The 23,331-nt window shown below is 45.1% G+C and overlaps 1 protein-coding gene across 1 annotated transcript in view; it reads left to right on the forward strand.

Moving 5' to 3' along the window:
* Positions 1-899: 899 nt before the first annotated feature.
* Positions 900-23,331, forward strand: part of LOC126484670 (uncharacterized) — a 119,010-nt gene continuing 96,578 nt past the window's right edge. The window contains exons 1-2 of the mRNA XM_050108263.1: positions 900-911; positions 11,934-12,028. Coding sequence (XP_049964220.1) covers positions 900-911; positions 11,934-12,028 — 107 coding nt within the window. The remainder of the gene's footprint in view (positions 912-11,933; positions 12,029-23,331) is intronic.

Raw genomic sequence — 23,331 nt, forward strand, 5'->3', positions numbered from 1 at the left:
ACTCTTCCGCCTGCAGAGGAAAGTCGGTGGCGGATTCTGGAGACATAGCATAAGGCTGCGCACTCAGTCGAAGTTGTCGACAGGGATGAAGGGAAAATGTTGTGCCATGTTATTCTCGAGAACCATGAAGTGATTTGAAGTGAGTTAGTAGGTTACGCCAGCGTGTGGATCTACCTCGAAGGTAAGAGGAAACATCTTAAGATATTTCTTTTCCGCATGTGATTTCCGTATTCTAAGTTGTTTTTAAGAACCCTGTGAGTTTGTCACTTGACATCAGCATATTTTCTTCTTGCATACTCTCGTTCAGGTAATATAAGTGGCGAAAAATTGAAGATCACTCCGCTCATTTAATTGAGCTGCAAAGTAATGCTTTTCGGTGCTAAACAGATTTAACGGCTCTTTCTTCAATTCAAAACATCTTTCCAGGACTCTACCATTTGACTACCAGCAGCTCTAAGTATGCAGAACCAACGTGCCATGTCGAGATCCCGCTTAGTGGCACAACTCTGTGAGCAGTCTTGTCTTAAGAGCCCTAAACTTAACGAAATTTACCATGTTAATGATTGAATCTTAAACACTTTCAAGCTCTGCTGGAATTGTCTCCACTACCAGAGCCTCACGGTGTATGAAGCAATGTGCTAAATCTACTGTTGGGAAATCATGATTCAACCTTGCAACAAAGCCACTGAATCTTCCACCCATTGCTGGTGCACCGCCTGGGCTAACAGAAAGACCCTCTCTAGGTTAACCAGTTTCGTTCCACGGTGTTTGATATAGAATTATATACATCTGATCCACCTGACGTTGACAGTTCAGTACACTCGAAAACGAATCCTCATCAACAAATTTTCTCTAACTCAGTAATTGTCATTTCTTACTTATATCGGCTGAAATGAACCATGGACCTTGCCGTTGGTGGGGAGGCTTGCATGCCTCAGCGATACAGATGGCCGTACCGTAGGTGCAACCACAACGGAGGGGTATCTGTTGAGAGGCCAGACAAACATGTGGTTCCTGAAGAGGGGCAGCAGCCTTTTCAGTAGTTGCAGGGGCAACTGTCTGGATGATTGACTGATCTGGCCTTGTAACATTAACCAAAACGGCCTTGCTGTGCTGGTACTGCGAACGGCTGAAAGCAAGGGGAAACTACAGCCGTATTTTTTCCCGAGGACATGCAGCTTTACTGTATGATTAAATGATGATGACGTCCTCTTGGGTAAAATATTCCGGAGGTAAAATAGTGCCCCATTCGGATCTCCGGGCGGGGACTATTCAAGAGGACGTCGTTATCAGGAGAAAGAAAACTGGCGTTCTGCGGATCGGAGCGTGGAATGTCAGATCCCTTAATCGGGCAGGTAGGTTAGAAAATTTAAAAAGGGAAATGGATGGGTTAAAGTTAGATATAGTGGGAATTAGTGAAGTTCGGTGGCAGGAGGAACAAGACTTTTGGTCTGGTGATTACAGGGTTGTAAATACAAAATCAAATAGGGGTAATGCAGGAGTAAGTTTAATAATGAATAAAAAAATAGGAGTGCGGGTTAGCTACTACAAACAGCATTGTGAACTCATTATTGTGGCCAAGATAGACACAAAGCCCATGCCTACTACAGTAGTACAGGTTTATATGCCAACTAGCTCTGCAGATGATGAAGAAATAGATGAAATGTATGACGAGATAAAAGAAATTATTCAGGTAGTGAAGGGAGACGAAATTTAATAGTCATGGGTGACTGGAATTCGTCAGTAGGAAAAGGGAGAGAAGGAAACATAGTAGGTGAATATGGATTGGGGGGAAGAAATGAAAGAGGAAGCCGCCTTGTAGAATTTTGCACAGAGCATAACTTAATCATAGCTAACACTTGGTTCAAGAATCATAAAAGAAGGTTGTATACCTGGAAGAATCCTGGAGATACTAAAAGGTATCAGATAGATTATATAATGGTAGGACAGAAATTTAGGAACCAGGTTTTAAATTGTAAGACATTTCCAGGGGCAGATGTGGATTCTGACCACAATCTATTGGTTATGAACTGCAGATTAAAACTGAATGCAAAAAGGTGGGAATTTAAGGAGATGGGACCTGGATAAACTGAAAGAACCAGAGGTTGTAGAGTGTTTCAGGGAGAGCATAATGGAACAATTGACAGGAATGGGGGAAAGAAATACAGTAGAAGAAGAATGTGTAGCTCTGAGGGATGAAGTAGTGAAGGCAGCAGACGATCAAGTAGGTAAAAAGACGAGGGCTAATAGAAATCCTTGGGTAACAGAAGAAATATTGAATTTAATTGATGAAAGGAGAAAATATAAAAATGCGGTAAATGAAGCAGGCAAAAAGGAATACAAACGTCTCAAAAATGAGATCGACAGGAAGTGCAAAATCGCTAAGCAGGGATGGCTACAGGACAAATGTAAGGATGTAGAGGCTTGTCTCACTAGGGGTAAGATAGATACTGCCTACAGGAAAATTAAAGAGACCTTTGGAGAGAAGAGAACCACTTGTATGAATATAAAAAGCTCAGATGGCAACCCAGTTCTAAGCAAAGAAGGGAAGGCAGAAAGGTGGAAGGAGTATTTAGAGGGTTTATACAAGGGCGATGTACTTGAGGACAATATTATGGAAATGGAAGAGGATGTAGATGAAGACGAAATGGGAGATAAGATACTGCGTGAAGAGTTTGACAGAGCACTGAAAGACCTGAGTCGAAACAAGGCCCCGGGAGTAGACAACATTCCATTAGAACTACTGATGGCCTTGGGAGAGCCAGTCCTGACAAAACTCTGCCATCTGGTGAGCAAGATGTATGAGACAGGCGAAATACCCTCAGACTTCAAGAAGAATATAATAATTCCAATCCCAAAGAAAGCAGGTGTTGACAGATGTGAAAATTACAGAACTATCAGTTTAATAAGTCACGGCTGCAAAATACTAACGCGAATTCTTTACAGATGAATGGAAAAACTGGTAGAAGCGGACCTCGGGGAAGATCAGTTTGGATTCCGTAGAAATGTTGGAACACATGAGGCAATACTAACCCTACGACTTATCTTGGAAGAAAGATTAAGAAAAGGCAAACCTACGTTTCTAGCATTTGTAGACTTAGAGAAAGCTTTTGACAATGTTAACTGGAATACTCTCTTTCAAATTCTGAAGGTGGCAGGGGTAAAATACAGGAAGCGAAAGGCTATTTACAATTTGTACAGAAACCAGATGGCAGTTATAAGAGTCGAGGGGCTTGAAAGGGAAGCAGTGGTTGGGAAAGGAGTGAGACAGGGTTGTAACCTCTCCCCGATGTTATTCAATCTGTATATTGAGCAAGCAGTAAAGGAAACAAAAGAAAAATTCGGAGTAGGTATTAAAATTCATGGAGAAGAAGTAAAAACTTTGAGGTTCGCCGATGACATTGTAATTCTGTCAGAGACAGCAAAGGACTTGGAAGAGCAGTTGAACGGAATGGACACAGTCTTGAAAGGAGGATATAAGATGAACATCAACAAACGCAAAACGAGGATAATGGAATGTAGTCAAATTAAATCGGGTGATGCTGAGGTAATTAGACTAGGAAATGAGACACTTAAAGTAGTAAAGGAGTTTTGCTATTTAGGGAGTAAAATAACTGATGATGGTCGAAGTAGAGAGGATATAAAATGTAGACTGGCAATGGCAAGGAAATCGTTTCTGAAGAAGAGAAATTTGTTAACATCGAGTATAGATTTAAGTGTCAGGAAGTCGTTTCTGAAAGTATTTGTATGGAGTGTAGCCATGTATGGAAGTGAAATATGGTAGATCACGTAACTAATGAGGAGGTATTGAATAGGATTGGGGAGAAGGGAAGTTTGTGGCACAACTTGACTAGAAGAAGGGATCGGTTGGTAGGACATGTTTTGAGGCATCAAGGGATCACAAATTTAGCATTGGAGGGCAGCGTGGAGGGTAAAAATCGTAGAGGGAGACCAAGAGATGAATACACTAAGCAGATTCAGAAGGATGTAGGTTGCAGTAGGTACTGGGAGAAGAAGAACCTTGCACAGGATAGAGTAGCATGGAGAGCTGCATCAAACCAGTCTCAGGACTGAAGACCACAACAACAACAACATCGGCTGAAATACACGACCATCGCTTAGCTTTTCATGAACATTGCACTGGAATTCTGAAGACATGCCATCAATTTGCCGGGAAAAATAGTATCGTTTGGCAATGGAACCAAAGATATTTCCATCTCGGCGCCATCACCTAACATCTATTTTACTATTTCGTTACATGCGGCGAAAAATACATCCTCTACAATAGTACGTAGTTGCATTTTTTCGCTACTATTTTGCCAACTTCGTAACTGGCCACTTCTGCTTTTTGAGAAGTAGTTGCTCTCCATACAATAGCTTTGGCCTGCTTTTCTGCTCATGAAAATCAATCGGATAAGATAACTCTTATGTTTCCCAGATAAGTGCTCATCATTGCCATTCAGATGTCTTTCGAGTTTAGTAGGGATCATGGATTCAAATCTTTGTTTTTCTCCGCACACGACGCGTTCTGCTAACAGACAGTTTTGAGGTGCACTGAACGTAAATCCAAAATTTTAATAATTCTCTTGGGACTTACGAAATATTCGAGTAGTTTGCATTGCTCTCAAGAGACTTACACCTGGAATCGGTTCGTTCTCACTTTTGCTTCTGTTATTTGTTTCTGTCACTGAGTAGTCTTCTACTTGTTTCCTTTTAATCAAAAACTTATCCATATTCGTAAATTAACATTAACAAGACAATACAAACATGTGTGTAACTAAATATCAGCCGCAAAATACGCCACAACACGGACTACGTCAGGACTTTAGGACTGCTAGTCTACAGACAAATGATTGGTGAAGGCTAGCTGTGCGCAAGCCAGACAGAGGCTCTCGTGCTGTTACTGATTCGTACGTCAGCCTCTCCTCATGTTTCCAACTGAAATGTCAGTGTGCCACGGGAACTTGCTACATTGTACAGTGCGCCACGAAAAAAAATGTTTGAGGACCATTGATCTAGAAGAATTCCAATGGAGCTGAGGAAAAGATTGCTGAGTGTTATGTCTGGAGTTTAGAGCATATTTTGTACAGCAATGAAAAATGGACAGTTAAAAAGAAAGAAGAAAAATGTTTAAATAGTTTTGAAATGTGGTTATGGGAAAGAATGCTTCAGGCGATGTGGACTGACAGACTCAGGAATGAAGAAGTGATGAAGAAATGCCACAGGGAAATAAAGATTATTTGAAGTGATTAGAGGCGGAAAATATCCTGGCTGGGACATATGCTGCGTAGGAATTGACTGCAATAAAGAATTATGCATGCAAAAGTGGAAGGAATGAGGAGAAGAGGTAGGAAGAGAATTGGAATGATGAATAACATTAGAAGAGGACGAACATACAAACAGATGAAGATGCGGAGAACAGTACACGATGGAGAGCTTCCAGCTGAAACTTATCGTAAGATCAAAGACCTTGTTAAAATAACTAGACTCCCTGAGGGCGCTGCAGTCGCAGGATAAATTGAACTTTCGGTTGGACGCCATTGTGGTGGTAAGAGTCTGTTAAGTGGAAGTGTATTGCGGATTTTAAGGGCTCGGATCGAACATTATGTATTTATCGGGGGGATAGTGTTTCTTAGACGGAATTGTACTGTCTGTACATTCCAGTTTACTTGAAGAACATTGAGGAAGAGTTTGCACAGCGTTTAAATGCGCAAATAAATTCGGGAGGCCAACCGGTATTAACTTTCATAGTTACGTGGATCTTTTAGATGTTCTTATGTCAACGCACTTGACTGATAAATGTGTCTACAACGTGACCACATAATGGACGTGCATTTAATTGCAGGTTTCCTGATTCAAAACCACCGCTTTCAGAAAAATTGTTAAAGGCTGTCAGGAGGCAAGTTTTCCGCCCTACAGAAAACGATTTTCTGTGCTCAGAACATTTCGAGTGGAGTTGTTTTCTCGCGGTCGATGTAAATTGCGTCCTATCAGCCAAGTATTCAGCGAGCCATTCGCGTATCTATGAAGACAATCCGTACGATCGTCTGTTGGTTAATATCCCTTTCTGATATCTAGGAAGACCTGTTCATCTGTATCCAAAGTCTGCAGGATGTTGACCACGAATAAAAAAAGCTTTTTTTTCTCAGGAATAACTTGTACTATATCTGTTCAGATATTATGTGAGAAGCTGCTGCTTTTCTTCCGGGAATGTATTAATGGTTGAGCTTAAAACATGCTTCAGGATCCTGCAACAGACACAGGCAGCAGCCTGAATTGACATAGGATTTGTTCGGTAGGCTATTCGACCTTGTACTGTGTGAGTAGACAACAAAATGACTCGTTTCGCGTTGAAAAGTAATGCAACACTTTTTTCTCGTCCAGTTTCGGTTGAAAAAACGCAGAATTTGTCACGGAACATCTTTGAATATCCCCGCTTGAGTCGCCATAGTTTTAACGAAGTTCCGATAGATGGTGGCGTCTACAGCTGCGGTGCGCTCCAAACAGAGAACTGTCATTGAGTTTATTTTGGCGGAAAAACCAAAGCATAGCAGATATTCATATGCGCTTGCAGAATGTCTACGGAGACCTGGCAGTGAACAAAAGCACGGTGAGTCGTTGGGCGAAACGCCTGTCACCACCGTAACAATGTCACGTAAACCTGTCCGACCTTCCGTGTTACGACCGGCCACAAACAGATATGACTTCCGCAATGTTGGAACGTGCGGACTGTCTCATTCGAGGTGGCCGATGGATCACAATTAAACACCTGACTGCACAACTCGACGTCTCCGTTGGTGGTGCTGACACAATAGGTGTGCGCCCGCTGGGTTCCTCACCGCCTAACAGAAGACAATAAAGAACAATGAAGAACTATCTGTGCCGAATTGTATGCGCAGTAGGAGGCTGATCGTGACAGTTTATTGTCGAACGAAACAGGCTATGAAGCGTGGGTCATCATTTACAACCGGAAACAAAACGACAATCCATGTCGTGGGGCCACACCACATCTCCTCCGTAGAACGAGTTCAAAGCAGCACCCTTGAAACGTTCCCTTAGAAAAATTAGGAATGACTGTGCTAGTAAACTTCAACGTTATTTGATTTTCAAACAGCTGAGCAAAACTCAACGTACTCAAACAGTTTTCTCTTTACTTATTCTGATCATCACTTCACTGAGACACAATATTTTTAGCGCAACGCAATCTGACTTTCAATGATCCCTACAAAAGAATGGCCCTGACTAGCAATACCTATACCTTTCATGAATCACTTACCTCAGAAAAATCTTCGTTACTCGAACTACTGTAATACAGCGAGCGCCAATACTGCCAGCTAAGTAAAAGATTCTAACTACTGAAGGCACTAACTACGGATAGGCATAGTTAGCAAATGAAATATTTTGATAGAGAACAAATATTGTGTTTACCTTAATAGTGTTCAAAAGTCATCATATATACACTCCTGGAAATGGAAAAAAGAACACATTGACACCGGTGTGTCAGACCCACCATACTTGCTCCGGACACTGCGAGAGGGCTGTACAAGCAATGATCACACGCACGGCACAGCGGACACACCAGGAACCGCGGTGTTGGCCGTCGAATGGCGCTAACTACGCAGCATTTGTGTACCGCCGCCGTCAGTGTCAGCCAGTTTGCCGTGGCATACGGAGCTCCATCGCAGTCTTTAACACTGGTAGCATGCCGCGACAGCGTGGACGTGAACCGTATGTGCAGTTGACGGACTTTGAGCGAGGGCGTATAGTGGGCATGCGGGAGGCCGGGTGGACGTACCGCCGAATTGCTCAACACGTGGGGCGTGAGGTCTCCACAGTACATCGATGTTGTCGCCAGTGGTCGGCGGAAGGTGCACGTGCCCGTCGACCTGGGACCGGACCGCAGCGACGCACGGATGCACGCCAAGACCGTAGGATCCTACGCAGTGCCGCAGGGGACCGCACCGCCACTTCCCAGCAAATTAGGGACACTGTTGCTCCTGGGGTATCGGCGAGGACCATTCGCAACCGTCTCCATGAAGCTGGGCTACGGTCCCGCACACCGTTAGGCCGTCTTCCGCTCACGCCCCAACATCGTGCAGCCCGTCTCCAGTGGTGTCGCGACAGGCGTGAATGGAGGGACGAATGGAGACGTGTCGTCTTCAGCGATGAGAGTCGCTTCTGCCTTGGTGCCAATGATGGTCGTATGCGTGTTTGGCGCCGTGCAGGTGAGCGCCACAATCAGGACTGCATACGACCGAGGCACACAGGGCCAACACCCGGCATCATGGTGTGGGGAGCGATCTCCTACACTGGCCGTACACCACTGGTGATCGTCGAGGGGACACTGAATAGTGCACGGTACATCCAAACCGTCATCGAACCCATCGTTCTACCATTCCTAGACCGGCAAGGGAACTTGCTGTTCCAACAGGACAATGCACGTCCGCATGTATCCCGTGCCACCCAACGTGCTCTAGAAGGTGTAAGTCAACTACCCTGGCTAGCAAGATCTCCGGATCTGTCCCCCATTGAGCATGTTTGGGACTGGATGAAGCATCGTCTCACGCGGTCTGCACGTCCAGCACGAACGCTGGTCCAACTGAGGCGCCAGGTGGAAATGGCATGGCAAGCCGTTCCACAGGACTACATCCAGCATCTCTACGATCGTCTCCATGGGAGAATAGCAGCCTGCATTGCTGCGAAAGGTGGATATACAATGTACTAGTGCCGACATTGTGCATGCTCTGTTGCCTGTGTCTAGGTGCCTGTGGTTCTGTCAGTGTGATCATGTGATGTATCTGACCCCAGGAATGTGTCAATAAAGTTTCCCCTTCCTGGGACAATGAATTCACGGTGTTCTTATTTCAATTTCCAGGAGTGTATATCTACCAATTCATGACATCCTTCTTTACAAATTTCCTTTTTCTGGCGGACACACGTCCAGATCGTCCGCTTATAGCAACCTCTCAAAACTCTGGCGTCTCTCTCTCTCCACATCCACCACTGCTGGCGGCTCACCTCCAACAGCCCAACGCTACGCGCCGTTCACATCTAACTGCCCAACACTACACAAGGGAATATTTCAACAATGAGTCCAACCAGCCACAGACTGCACACAGCGCAGTCAGTGATTTTCATGCAGAGCACTACGTGGCGTTACCAACCTAAAAACCTAAACAGCCTACTTACACCCTCAACCAGTATACTCATGGTGACGGTATTCAGAGACTCTGAAGGGATTATTCTGTTCGATGCCCTCCCTCGTCGTGCAACTGTCAACTCTGAACTATATTGTGCTACCCTCAAGAAACAAGAAACGACTGCAGCGTGTTCGTTGCCACAAAGATTTTCAAAAATGTTCAAATGTGTGTGAAATCTTATGGGACTTAACTACTGAGGTCCCTAAGCTTACACACTACTTAACCTAAATTATCCTATGGACAAACACACACACACACTCATGCCCGAGCGAGGAATCGAACCTCCGCCGGGAGGAGCCGCACGGTCCATGACTGCAGCGCCTTACACCGCTCGGCTAATACCGCGTGGTGCAACAAAAATGCAAACGAACTTCTCCTTTCCCGCCTCACGCAAGTCTGCGTATCCCAGTGGAGCTCACAAAACTTTACCCCCGTATGGGTTGGAGATTTTCCCCGCTTAGGTATTGGGCGTTTGTGTCGTCTTTCATCATTCTCATTTCATCCTCATCGACGCGCAGGTCGCCGAATTGGCGCCACCTCAAAAGACTTGCACCAGGAGACCAGGTCTAGCCGCCGGGAGGCCCTCGCCACAAGACAGTGTTTGGGATCGATGACCTCAGCAGTTTGGTCCCAAAGGAACTTACCACAAATTTCCAAAATTCCACGACATTTTCATTTCATTGGACTGCTTTTCCTCAGACAGCCTGCAACCCGGATCCCGAACCTTCCGACTTCGATCTGTTTGGCCCAATGACCGACGTATTCTGCGGGAAGCAGTACATACCTGATGGGGAGATTATTGATGCAGCAAGGCGTTCGCTCCGGCGTCGACTAGCAGAGTGGTACCATGTGGGCAAACAGGCCCTCCCAGTGAAGTGACGTAAGCCAGTCGCGTTGAACGGAGATGATATATTGAAAAATAGGGTTTTGCAACTACACTACTGGCCATTAAAATTGCTACTCCAAGAAGAAATGCAGATGATAAACGGGTGTTCATTGGACAAATATATTATACTAGAACTCACATGTGATTACATTTTCACGCAATTTGGGTGCATAGATCCTGAGAAATCAGTACCTAGAACAACCACCTCTGACCGTAATAACGGCCTTGATACACCTGGGCGTTGAGTCAAACAGAGCTTGGATGGCGTGTACAGGTACAGCTACCCATGCAGCTTCAACACGATTCCACAGTTCATCCAGAGTAGTGACTGGCGTATTGTGACGAACCAGTTGCTCGGTCACCATTCACCAGACGTTTTCACTTGGTGAGAGATCTGGAGAATGTGCTGGCCAGGGTAGCAGTCGAACATTTTCTGTATCCAGAAAGGCCCGTACAGGACCTGCTACTTGCGGTCGTGCATTATCCTGCTGAAATGTAGGGTTTTGCAAGGATCGAATGAAGGGTAAAGCCGTGGGTCGTAACACATCTGAAATGTAATGTCCACTGTTCAAAGTGCCGTCAATGGGAACAAGAGGTGACAGAGACATGTAACCAATGGCACCCCATACCATCACGCCGGGTGATACGCCAGTATGGCGATGACGAATACACGCTTCCAATGTGCGTTCACCGCGATGTCGCCAAACACGGATGTGACCATCATGATGCTGTAAACAGAACCTCGATTCATCCGAAAAAAATGACGTTTTGCAATTCGTGCACCCAGGTTCGTCGTCGACTACACCATCGCAGGCGCTCCTGTCTGTGACGCAGCGTCAAGGGTAACCGCAGCCACGATCTCCGAGCTGATAGTCCATGCTGCTGCAAACGTCGTCGAACTGTTCGTGCAGATGGTTGTTGTCTTGCAAACGTCCCCAGCTGTTGACTCAGGGATCGAGTCGTGGCTGCACGATCCGTTACAGCCATGCGGATAAGATTCCTGTCATCTCGACTGCTAGTGATACGATGCCGTTGCGATCCAGCCCAGCGTTCCGTATTACCCTCCTGAACCCAACGATTCCATATTCTGCTAACAGTCATTGGATCTCGACCAACGCGAGCAGCAATGTCGCGATACGACAAACCGCAATAGCGATAGGCTACAATCCGACCTTTATCAAAGTCGGAAACGTGATGGTACGCATTTCTCCTCCTTCCACGAGGCATCACAACGACGTTTCACCAGGCAACGCCGGTGAACTGCTGTTTGTGTAGGAGAAATTGGTTGGAAACTTTCCTCATGTCAGCGCGTTGTAGGTGTCGACACCGGCGCCAACCTTCTGTGAATGCTCTTAAAAGCTAATCATTTGCATATCACAGCATCTTCTTCCTGTCGGTTAAATTTCGCGTCTGTAGCACGTCATCTTCGTGGTGTAGCAATTTTAGTGGACAGTTGTGTAAAAGAGTGGGGAATGATACGGTGTATTGGAATCGTGAATAAAACGAAGCTTCTATCAAATTAAAATGTGTTGCATTGCTTATTGAACGACCCCGTAACTCTAGCAAACCATTAAATCGCTTTGACGTCATTTACGTAACTGCGTTTCCTGTCTGTGTCAGTCATTTCGAAATTGTAGACGTTTCGCGTCAAGAGTACTCTTGCGCCGGAACACTGAAGAAAACGGCGAGGGCCCACGTCGACGGCAGAGCTGTGACCCGACTGACTTTTGGCTACGGCAGCGGTGCACCACTAGCAGCGCGTCCCTGCGACCTCGCAGCCAGCTGTGGGTGGGAGGGAGTGCGGCAGATAATGGGTGAATGGGTGTCAGGGCGCCGCCACTTAGCAGCCAGTTACCGCACAGCCGGCGACCAGCCCGGTCCTCTGCCTGCGGCGCGGGCACAGCAAGTGTCAACAGCCGCCGTACACTGTGGCGGACCTCACGTAGGTACGTCAGTTGCAATCTTATGGCTCCCTAAAAGCCGATCTCTTTAGCTATCCTCTTCCTCGTGTCTTCAGTGGAGGTCTTACTCGGCGTGATGTGAGTGTAGGTTGGTGGTGGTGGTGGTGGTGGTGGAGGTTAAAAAGGTTTAACCCTTTCGTGGGCAAAATTATTGAGCAGTTATTTTTAATGAATGGAGAGCAGATAGTAGTTAACAGGTATGTGTATTTATCATACAAAATATCAAATTTGCTCCAACTGTGAAAGTAAGGTCACACAACAAGGTGGGAAGTATTCTTCCCACTGCCCTTCCTTGGAGTTAAATGACAAAAACAACTTTTTCAATATATGTCATATTTATTTGATAAATTTACTTCTCTTGTTACAGTGATTGTTCACAATTACTTGGCATGAAATTTTCTGAAACATGGGTCTATGCAAAGTGGTATTTGACAATATGCACAAACACAGCGAGTGCTCTTTTCCGCAGCTTTGGCACTACAATGACGGCACATCCAGTAGGTTTCTCCTAAAATGGGTTGATGCTCCCCTACAGCCACATGGCGAAAATCTTCAGGTACTTTACCCCTTTTTGCCAGAAAGACATGTTTTTGTCCACGCCTTTTTTGGGATGAAAAGCCAGCGATCAATTGTCTGGCTAGATGGATCCTGTATGTGAGCTAATCATGCTGTCCACTTTCTCTTTTACTTATTCTCCACAGGATAAAACTGTTCACTGCAGCAACGTCCACCAGGAAATAAAATATTCTGTGCCACCATTTTACAGAACGTCTGCCAATAGCATACCTTTCTCGTAATTGATCAAACTTATCGACACCACACATTATTTTGTTGTATTCTGCCACAACTTCAGGACAAGAAATCTCTGTACTAGTACCATCCTTGTTTTTCCTTTTCACTGTGGCTGTTTCTCATGGGTCATGAATTGAGGACAGGACTGGGCGGTCATCCGTCCATTTTACTGCAGAAATGGCTTCTTTTGTTTCAAATTGGAATTCTCCTCCTTCCAATTTTATGTTTTCCTTCATAAATTTGGGTAAATCAAAAGTATTTACTTTATACTATAGCTTTGAGGAAAAAATCACAAAATGTCACGCAAACAGCACCCCTACAGAGCAACACTCAGCTATACAATGCCTCTGCGCGAAGGTACAGCAAAAACGGCGGGAACTTCCGATTGGAAGTAGTACCCTATACTGCTCACTAGGTGGTAGCACCGTACAGAGGTGGGAACTGTGAATCCCACGGGACTAGGAGCGAGTTCATTGTAGTCGGTTGGTTGGTTGGTTGGGGGAAGGAGACCAGACAGCGTGGTCATCGGTCTCATCGGATTCGGGAAGGATGGGGAAGGAAGTCGGCCGTGCCCTTTCAGAGGAACCATCCCGGCATTTGCCTGGAGTGATTTAGGGAAATCACAGTTCATTGTAGTGGGAAGCATGTTTCCCACGGCTCACGAAAGGGTTAAAGGTCACTTTTTTATGTTAATCTTGAATAACACGAAAACCACGGCTTCTAGCGAAAGTGCTTTCCTATACAAAATTAAGTTATATTATACACTGAAGCGCCAAACAAACTGTTACAGGCATGCGTATTCAAATAAGGAGATACGTAAACAGGCGGTGTGCGGCGCTGCGGGCGGTAACGCCTATATAAGACAACAAGTATCTGGTGTCGTTATTACGTCGGTTACTGCTGCTACAATGGCAGGTTATCAAGATTTAAGTGAGTTTGAACCTACTGTTATAGTCGGTGCACGAGAGATGGGACACAGCATTTACGAGGTAGCGGTGAACTGAGGATTTTCCCGTACAACCTTTTCACTAGCGTACCGCGAATATCGGGAATCCGGTAAAATATCAAATCTCCGACATCGCTGCCACCGAAAAAAGATCTTCCAAGAACGGGACCAACGACGAATGAAGAGAATCATTCAACGCGACAGAAGTGGAACCCTTCCGCAAATTTCTGCAGATTTCATTGCTGGGCCGTCAACAAGTGTCAGCGTGAAAACTTTTCAACGAAACATAATCGATATGGCCTTTCGAAGCCGAAAGCCCACTCGTGTACTCTTGATAACTGCATGACACAAAACTTTACGCCTCGCCTGGGCCCGTCAACACCGACTTTGGACTGTTGATGACTGGAAACATGTTGCCTGGTCGGACGAGTCTCGTTTCAAATTCTATCAAGCGGATGGAGACAATCTCGTGAATCGATGACCCCAGCATGTCAGCAGGTGACTGTTCACATTGGTGGAGGCTCTGTAATGGTGTGGGGCGTGTGCAGTTGGAGTGATATGCGACCCCTGATACGCCTAGATACGACTCGGACAGGTAATACGTACGTAGCATCCTGTTTGGTCACCAGCATCCATTCATGTCAATTGTACATTCCGACGGCCTTGGACAATTCCAGCAGTGCAGTGTGACACCCCATACGTCTAGAATTGCTACAGAATGGCTCCAGGAACACTCTTCTGAGTTTAAACACTTCCGCTGGCCACCAAACTCCCCAGACATGAACATTATTGAGCGTATCTGGGATGTCTTGTAACGTGCTGTTCAGAAGAGATCTCCACCGCGTCGTACTGTCACGAATTTATGGACAACCGTGCAGGATTCATGGTGTCAACTCCCTCCAGCACTACTTCAGAGATTAGTCGAGTACATGCCACGTCGTGGTGCGGCGCTTCTGCGTGCTCACGGGGACCTACACGATATTAGGCAGGTATACCAGTTTATTTGGCTCTTCAGTGTATTTGCGATCAGAGAGATCCTATTCATTTTTTCTCTACGATGTCCTGAGAGGAGAAAGAGGGTGACTGTTCGTCGTCCAATGCGGCTATTGCGGCGACGTAGGAATTTTCGCATAATTTTCCGTTTCTTGGTCGGATGGAAGACGCTTTTCACCAATACACTTGAAGTAGAATTTACACAGCGGAAGGGTGATCCTGAGGATTTTATTTTTTTAATATATGTATGCTGAGGACTCACATTACAACATACAGGATTGAGCCGTGTATCGACTCGTGCTACACCTTGTGTTTGAATTGCATTGGTTTTCCTTTTCTTCCCCTGACATGTTTGTTTGGTATGTTGTCTGTCATTAAGTGGCTGCTTGGTTGTCTTTTTCCTCGGCTATCGATACCTGCGTTTTTCCTTCCGGGAAACTGCTATGGAGGAAGTGAGGTCTTTGACCGGTGGTAACTTCGTGTGGTGGCGCGGAAGTAGGTGGGGGGGGGGGGGGGGGGGGGGCGTGCGCTGAGAGAGTCTGGTGGACACGGGAGGGAGTGTGGCTCGCCAGCGCGGACCAGGCGTGGTCGGTTGTACAGAGTCGCCACGTGATGAATGTCGGTGGTGTGTAACGAGAGGGTGGAGTTGACGGAAGAGCTCCCCGCGGGTTGTTGTATACAGAATCGCCCCACGAGTAGTTGCTGTTAATTTCACCTTGGTGCGACGTTAACAAGCTTCTTTAAGTCCTCCGTTTCAACAGTGGAGTTTAAGAAGGAGACACTTAACATGAAGGAGCGGTCACTACCCGCCAACGTTGCAGAGAAGACGTGAACTCCGGTGACAGAGCGTGTTGTCGTGTGACCGTGGCGTGTTGGGTACACTGGCGACGCGAGCGCGGTCGGATGTGTGTATCCTTGCCATCGGAGGTCGTGTACTGCCTGTTCGAGCATAACTGCAAGTTAAGTTAGTGGGAGGTTTAATCATTACGTAATAAGTTTGCGTAACCAGTGTCTCTTCCGCCTTGTGGCCTCCGGCGATCGTGTTTCCTGTCCCCGCCACCGGTGTAATTGAAGACAGTGATCTTTCCTCCTCCTCTCGTTACTGCCCGATGGGAGGTGTAGTTTTGGCAGTTTAATTGTTTCGCTATTCTGTCTTGTGTTATGAGTAAATTCATGCATCTTGTTGGTTGATCATGTGGTCGCTCATTCAGGACTGTGTGGTGTAGTGTTTCCTTGCACGAGGTTAGCTCTAATTCTGACAGCAAGTTAAGCCATCTTATAACAAGTTTTCGCTGGCTAAAAGCCGGTGCAGTGACCAGCCTGAGAGTGGCAATTGTGTTTACGGGCGTATTTAAATTGTTCAGTATTCTGCCTAGCCTGAACATCCCTGAGTGGGTGATTTGTGGCCGCCTTACACGGGTCCGTCATATCTGTTATGTTCTAATGATATTCCAGGACACTTTTGTTTAAAAACCTTTTTAAATTCCTCCATCCCTTTATTGTCATTAACCCTGTGTTTGCTGAGACCTTTGATTTTTTTTAATGGTGTTGGTAGCTTCACTACCTCACCGTACTTTATTAACAAAGTTCTGTATTTACTTTAGTAGCCTTTTTACTAATGTTCTTTAAATTTTTTTAAACTGTTATATTGCTATAAATTACTTAATTACCGTTAGCGGCTTGTTTCGAAAGGCTGTTATTGCCGTATTGTTAGCTTCTCTTTTTTTTTTTTAATTTTTAAACCGTTGTATTGCTATAAATGACTTGATTACCATTTTTAAAAGAAATTTTAAAGTTGTTGTACTGCTATAAATTACTTGATTGCCGTTAGCGACGTGTTTAAAAGGCTGCTTATTGCCATACTGCTAGTTTCTGTAAAATATGAATAAAACATTTATGTGTGAAAATCTCAACTCGACAGTAAACTACTAGAAATTTGGCCCCGTTTCTCAACTTGTGGTGTGACTTGTAGTAACCGTAACCACTGTGTGTGTGTCAAGGATGTAATGGGGTTTGTTGGTAACAAGTATGCTAACATGTATGCTGATGCCATAACTAATAAGGCAGATACGTATATTTATAGAAAACAGGTACGTATTGAAAGAATTACTATGGATGGCAGTGCTTCCAGTATGTTTTGGGAGGAACAGGAGCTGATGGAAAAAACACATATTGCTTGTAGTAACAGATTTGCTCAATTTAGTGTTCACGGGGTTTGGTTGGATGTTCCGTGGAGAGTATAAATGGTAGAAATAGATGGAAATTTGTTACTTATAAGAAGCCTAAACAACTACCAGAAGTTAATAAAGTGGAATACAGGACTACTCTAGAGACTTTGTGTAAGGCAGAAAATAAACTGTTTCAAGGGGCTAATCCTTTTGATATTGCAAGCGATGGAAGTAACGCAGCTTATTAAAAATAGTGTTTTAATGCTACGAAATTATTGTTTATTGTTCTATGAAGTGGGATAATATTAAATGTGTGTACAACGTCTCAGTACAGCCTTTTCAGGGTCAAATCGTGTTTTGGGGGTGTCATAATGTGTTGAAGTTGATGGGTAGAAAGAAGTGCGAGAGAAGATAGTCCTGCAAACCGAAGAGCGAGAAGGTGACTCTCCATACTCTCTTCCTTACTCGGTCACAAGAAGAAACTACGGCGTCACTCTCCAAATTATACCGCCCCTTGCGCAGTGTGTCTTATTTTCTACAAAGTGCGTTACCACTGCACGGCATACACGTATGGATTACTAATAACACTAAACGCAAGAAACGCATATGAACAGCTTCTACGAAAATGTCTGCACGCTGTTTTACACTGCTAGATGGCAAATTGATTCTTAGTCATTATGCCCAGCAGCTGTAGCGTTGTCCCGAGAAAGCCGACTTCCCCCAATACAAGCGCTGCTTCCCTTTCAGTTTTCAGACAGGCTGTACCACCGCAGCTTTTCCTCTCTGGATGTTTTATGTAAGTAGACGAAATAAGTTAACTGAGGTTGCGTTTAGATCGTGTAGTTATTTTCAGCTTACGAAGCGAATACTTATTTGCAGATGTTAAATGAGTTATTGCAGACCTACGAAGGAGCAAAGTGCATGACCACAATCGAGCGACCTGCTTACCCTGAGACGACTACCACCCCCCTACAACCCCCTCCCTTCCAGCCCGCTACACAGTTTATCCCTTAATACGGCTGTAGTGCACTTACGTGTGATACACACATTTGATATTTGTTCTTAACCCGCTTTATTAAAAATAAGCATTAACTTCATACCATTAACACACTATTTTCAATAATCGGTGATTTTCCATCGTCTTCAACGCAAAAACTATTAGTCCTACAGAAAAAATGAATATATCTTTTTTGCGGGAGATTTATGTAGTTCAAATTTCCACTTGGGAACATTTTAGAGTTGTTCAAGAAAAACATAAAGTTATCTTTAAACACCCTCCTTCTCCACCTCCCACCCCCACGCTGATACTCCACCGTTCAGGATTTTTGGTATGTTGTTCACAACACTCCCTCCTGACACTGTACAGAAACTTGCGACTACACGAATTTTTTCAACAATTTTTTTCGTTGACTGGACTATTTTTCTTGCGTGTCTTTCCGTGATGATATGAAACACACGGAAAAAAGATCAACTGCTGTGTTAAAAGAAAAATGTGTATCTGCCAGCAAGAGTGACCACCTTGTGGCATTGTGTCGTAGCACCTTAGTGCACAGGTTGTGGATGTATCGTTCTGAGACGTCCAACATTTCTCATGGAAGACACCAGCCGATTGCCATAATCTCTCCCAGAGGTAAGGTATCTTGGCCAGCTGATGGAGTTCAGCCGTCGGGAAATGTCGAAGTGGGTGCAAATCGAGTTTGCGAACTCAATTTTGCACTCTCTGTAGGCGATCTATACGCTCATCGGCGGCGTTTCCCCACATGACAGCTGTGAAATTCAGAACTGGGGGCAGTAGCGTCTTGTACAGAATAACTTCTACGGAAGTGTGGACGTCGGGTTTAGCGTTGGGTAGAACAGACGAATCGTTAGTTTTTCTTCACGTTGAAGCCATGTTAGACGCCTGTCGGAAGTGACACATGAGACCTCGACCGTCTCTTCCATTACACAGCTGCACCCTGCATCTCTGTCAACATGAAGCCCATGTGAACTGAGCGACTCGCTACGACGAGGCTTTGGCTGTTCGCTGCCATAAGGGCCCACCTGCATCATGCCACCCAGGGCAACAGGTCGTTGCAGGCTCATGCTACGCGTAAACAGAGCAGTTCCTTTCGTGTACGGCACAAGCTTAACGTGTGGACATGTTGGAAAATCTGCTGTATACAATCTGTGCCTCAATGCATGTTGGCAAATCCAAGAATACAGATTGTATGTGAATGCGTGGACATGGGAAACAGTCCGCTCTCTGCAGAGTACAACTGAATGTGTGGGCATGTTGGTCCGTTTGCTGTGTACAGACTGTACCTGAATGCTAGAATACGATAGCAAATCTGCTGTGTGTAGAGAAAGTACTTGAATCCATGGACATAATGAGTAGTTCACAATGTACAAAGTGTACCTGAAGGTATGTACGTGTTGGAAAGAGTGTTGTGTACAGAGTGCACCTGATCGCCTAAACATGGTAGCAAATCAAATGTGTGCAGAGTATCTGATCATGTTGACATGTTGGCAAGTCCGTTGTGTACAGATTGTACCTGAATGCATGGACGTGTCAGCAAATCCACTGTGTGCGGACTGTACTTGAATGCATGGACATGGCGGGTAATCTACTGTGTACAGAGTCTACCTAAAAGTGTGGACATATTGACAAGGTTGCTTTGTACAGATTTTACGGTAACACCTGAACATGGTAAGAACGCCGCTGTGTACACAGTGCACCTGAATACGTGGCCATTTTAGCAAGTATACAGTCAACCTGAATGTGTGGATATGTTTGAACGTCTGCTGTGTGCAGATACCAAATCTGTATGGACGTGATGAGTAGTCCACAATGTACGTGAGCGTACGGACATGTTGGCAAGAGTGTTGGGTGCAGAGTATATTTTATCGTCTAGACATGGTAGTAAATCAACTGTGTACAATGTCTATCTGGCAGTGTGGACCTGTTGGCAAATCGGTTGTGTGCAGATTGTACCTGAATGGGTGGACATGCTAGCAAATCCGAAGTGTACTTGAATACACGGACATTGTCGGTATTCTACTGCGTACGGTGCATACCCAAAGTGTGAATATGTTTGGAAATCCTCTGCATGAAGAGAAGAGGCACTATAAACGTTGCTGTCGATAAGAAGAAACAAAGCTGACGCTTTAAGGTGCTGTCGACGATGAGATCATTGCAGATGAAGCTGAAGATCGGATCTGACGAGTATGTGTTGTTTTTCAGAGTAACAGTTGCGGTCCTTTCCCTAACCGAATGAAAGAAAAGCAGAAAATCTAGACTTCGATGGCCGAACGAGGTGTCGCAGTTGTTATCATAAGAGGGGAGTTCGAATCTGACTCCGACCATCGAGCTTTTCGTTCCTCCCCTAAACCGATTAAAAGCAATTCTATGATAATTCATACGGAAAAAACACTAATGATCGCCTTCTCAGTCCATTCCGAGCTTATGTTTAGACTCCGATAACCTCATCATCTAGACAGACACTGAACCCCAGTCTTCATGATCAGCTGTAGGGGGTATGAAGCGAGTTCGTCTCGAATGCGAGTCCACTGTCTAAGTAATGCGCCACCTTCGTCTGTTTGCTCGCTGAGTGTGACCACAAGACACTATTGTTCAGTTTTATTCTGTTCGTAATTGCCTGCTGTGTGAGGTTTGCAACTGTTATCTATTTCATAAATAAAGAATATTTCGTGTCAGCGACACAATAACAGAGCGACGTGGTACAGTTGTTAAGACACTGGACTCACATTGGAAAGTGCCATTATCAATCCATCTAGCTTTAGGTTTATCTCAACTCAGATAAATTATTCGCAACATCTGGCCAGCCGAACTCGAGGCTGTATGACACGACGGCCGCAGATGGCTCTCACATGCCCTTCAGCACTTACAAGCATGTTGCTTTCTGAGTATCTTATTTCCTGATATCTTGGATATTCGGGAATCCAGCCGGATGTTCGCGTCGTCCTCGCACGATATTTCAACAGCGTGCTTCGCTGTCTTCTTTAGGTGCTACCTGAGACTGGTCCTTGGGTCGATCGAGTCCAGTATTGTGTTCCGTCTGTGGTCCGCGCCCACCACACGCGGCTACATTGGCCCTCTCTTGTCCGCGCCCGGCCTGGCCGTCTTCTGAAGTCCAGTTCATGATCTGGGGTGTGTCAAATCTGGTCTCTAATGTATGACACCTTGTCTCACTGCTGTTCACTCGGTCTCCACCTCTATTTCTTGTAGAATCCCGGAGTGTCCTGCGTTGAGTTTTCACAACCTCAAGCGCTGTATTCCAGGCAGTGCTGATTTGGTATCCTAAGTCACGGTTGATTAGATTGTCTGTGACCTTAATCTCAATGGCTTCTTTAATGAAATATCGTGCGAGGACGACGCGAACATCAGGCTGGATTGCTGAATGTCCAAGACGTTAACAGATCGCCGGGAAAGCATGAAGAATTACATCTTATTACCTGTTGAAAAATGATTTATAAGCATATGTAAAGAAAGATGCAATAACAAACCTTCTATTCTGGCCTCAGAAAGAACTTCGAGAAAATAGTCGCGCCATCTAGCTCTTCAGACTGATGTGTCAATAATACGTACTCGGAGAATTGTACGTGAACCCAAAATAAACTCTTGCAAAGTGACAACAGAGCGTGCTCTCCCTCTGCCCTCCGTGAAATATCTGCAGGTCTTTTCGATAGTTTATTTTCCGAGGTTTTCCTATCCTAGAGAGGATACAGTCGATTTCGTTCCCCATCCTTGTTCAATCCAAGCTGCTGTTACGTCCACGGCGATTTCGACTTTCTGCACGATACCTTAAATTGTATTAGTTCCTGAAACGAACTTTTCGATCACATCAGTGTTATCATCAAGCGCCTTATGATTACTCTAATGTAATGGTCTCTTAGTTAATGGTGCACTGTTATCTTGAATTGTATTAATGCAGTCCACAACGTATTTCAATGGTCAAACCATCACCAGGAGAGATACGTTGTCTTTTACATCTATAATTGTGTTGATGTATGCCCCTGACAGTATTCACGTTTCGCTTCTCACTCAATCATCACCAGGTGGATTACTTTGTGTTTAACATGCTGAATTACACTATTGCAACTGCATGCCTTCATATGTTCAGGAGTGCAAGGGAAAAACGATTGTCGGCAAGCATTCGTATGAGATACATCTTCGCTGGTTTTTCCATCATTGTCATTTCACAAAATGCATGTAGTAGGAAGTAATTACTACACTCTTTTAGAGGTTTCCATTTCACTGAAGATTTATTGCTGCTATAGTGAATATGGAGTACATGAAATGTTTAATCTACAGATAAATAGCACAAGCGGTTATGAGGTAGCAGGTAATGAAACAGCCATATTATTACGTTGTCTAGCCTCCATAGGCACCACTGCAGGCACTACTCTGGCAACCACTGGATCGTACAGGCGGCGAATACTGTCCTGGGATACGTTACGCCACGCCTACTCGACTCTGCAAGGGTTGTTGATTGACGAGTCACACGAGTAACTTTTCGTCCCATCATATCCCTCAAATGTTGGATTGGAGCCAAGTCCAGAGATCGTGCTGGCCGGAGAAGTCGCTGTACATCTTGTGGAGCACTTTGAGTTTCACGGGTAGTGCGTGGGCGAGAAACAACGCATCACCTTCCTGTTACAAGAACAGCAAAAGAGCAGGCCTAATACTCTACTGGCCATTAAAATTGCTACACCAGGAAGAAATGCAGATGATAAACGGGTATTCATTGGACAAATATATTATACTAGAAGTGACATGTGATTACATTTTCATGCAATTTGGGTGCACAGATCCTGAGAAATCAGTACCCAGAACAACCACCTCTGGCCGTAATAACGGCCTTGATACGCCTGGACATTGAGTCAAACAGAGCTTGGATGGCGTGTACAGGTACAGCTGCACATGCAGCTTCAACACGATACCACAGTTCATCAAGAGTAGTGGCTGGTGTATTGTGACGAGCCAGTTGCTCGGCCACCATTGACCAGACGTTTTCAATTGGTGAGAGATCTGGAGAATGTGCTGGCCAGGGTAGCAGTCGAACATTATCTGCATCCAGAAAGGCCCGTACAGGACCTGCAACATGCGGTCGTGCATTATCCTGTTGAAATGTAGGGTTTCGCAGGGATCGAATGTATGGTAGAGCCACGGGTCGTAACACATCTGAAATGTAACGTCCACTGTTCAAAGTGCGCGTCAATGCGAACAAGAGGTGACCGAGACGTGTAACCAATGGCACCCCATACCACCACGCCGGGTGATACGGCAGTATGGCGATGACGAATACACACTTCCAATGTGCGTTCACCGTGATGTCGCCAAACACGGATGCGACCATCGTGATGCTGTAAACAGAACCTGGATTCA

The sequence above is a fragment of the Schistocerca serialis genome, chromosome 6 (assembly GCF_023864345.2).
Source record: "Schistocerca serialis cubense isolate TAMUIC-IGC-003099 chromosome 6, iqSchSeri2.2, whole genome shotgun sequence".
Classification (NCBI taxonomy): Eukaryota; Metazoa; Arthropoda; class Insecta; order Orthoptera; family Acrididae; genus Schistocerca; species Schistocerca serialis.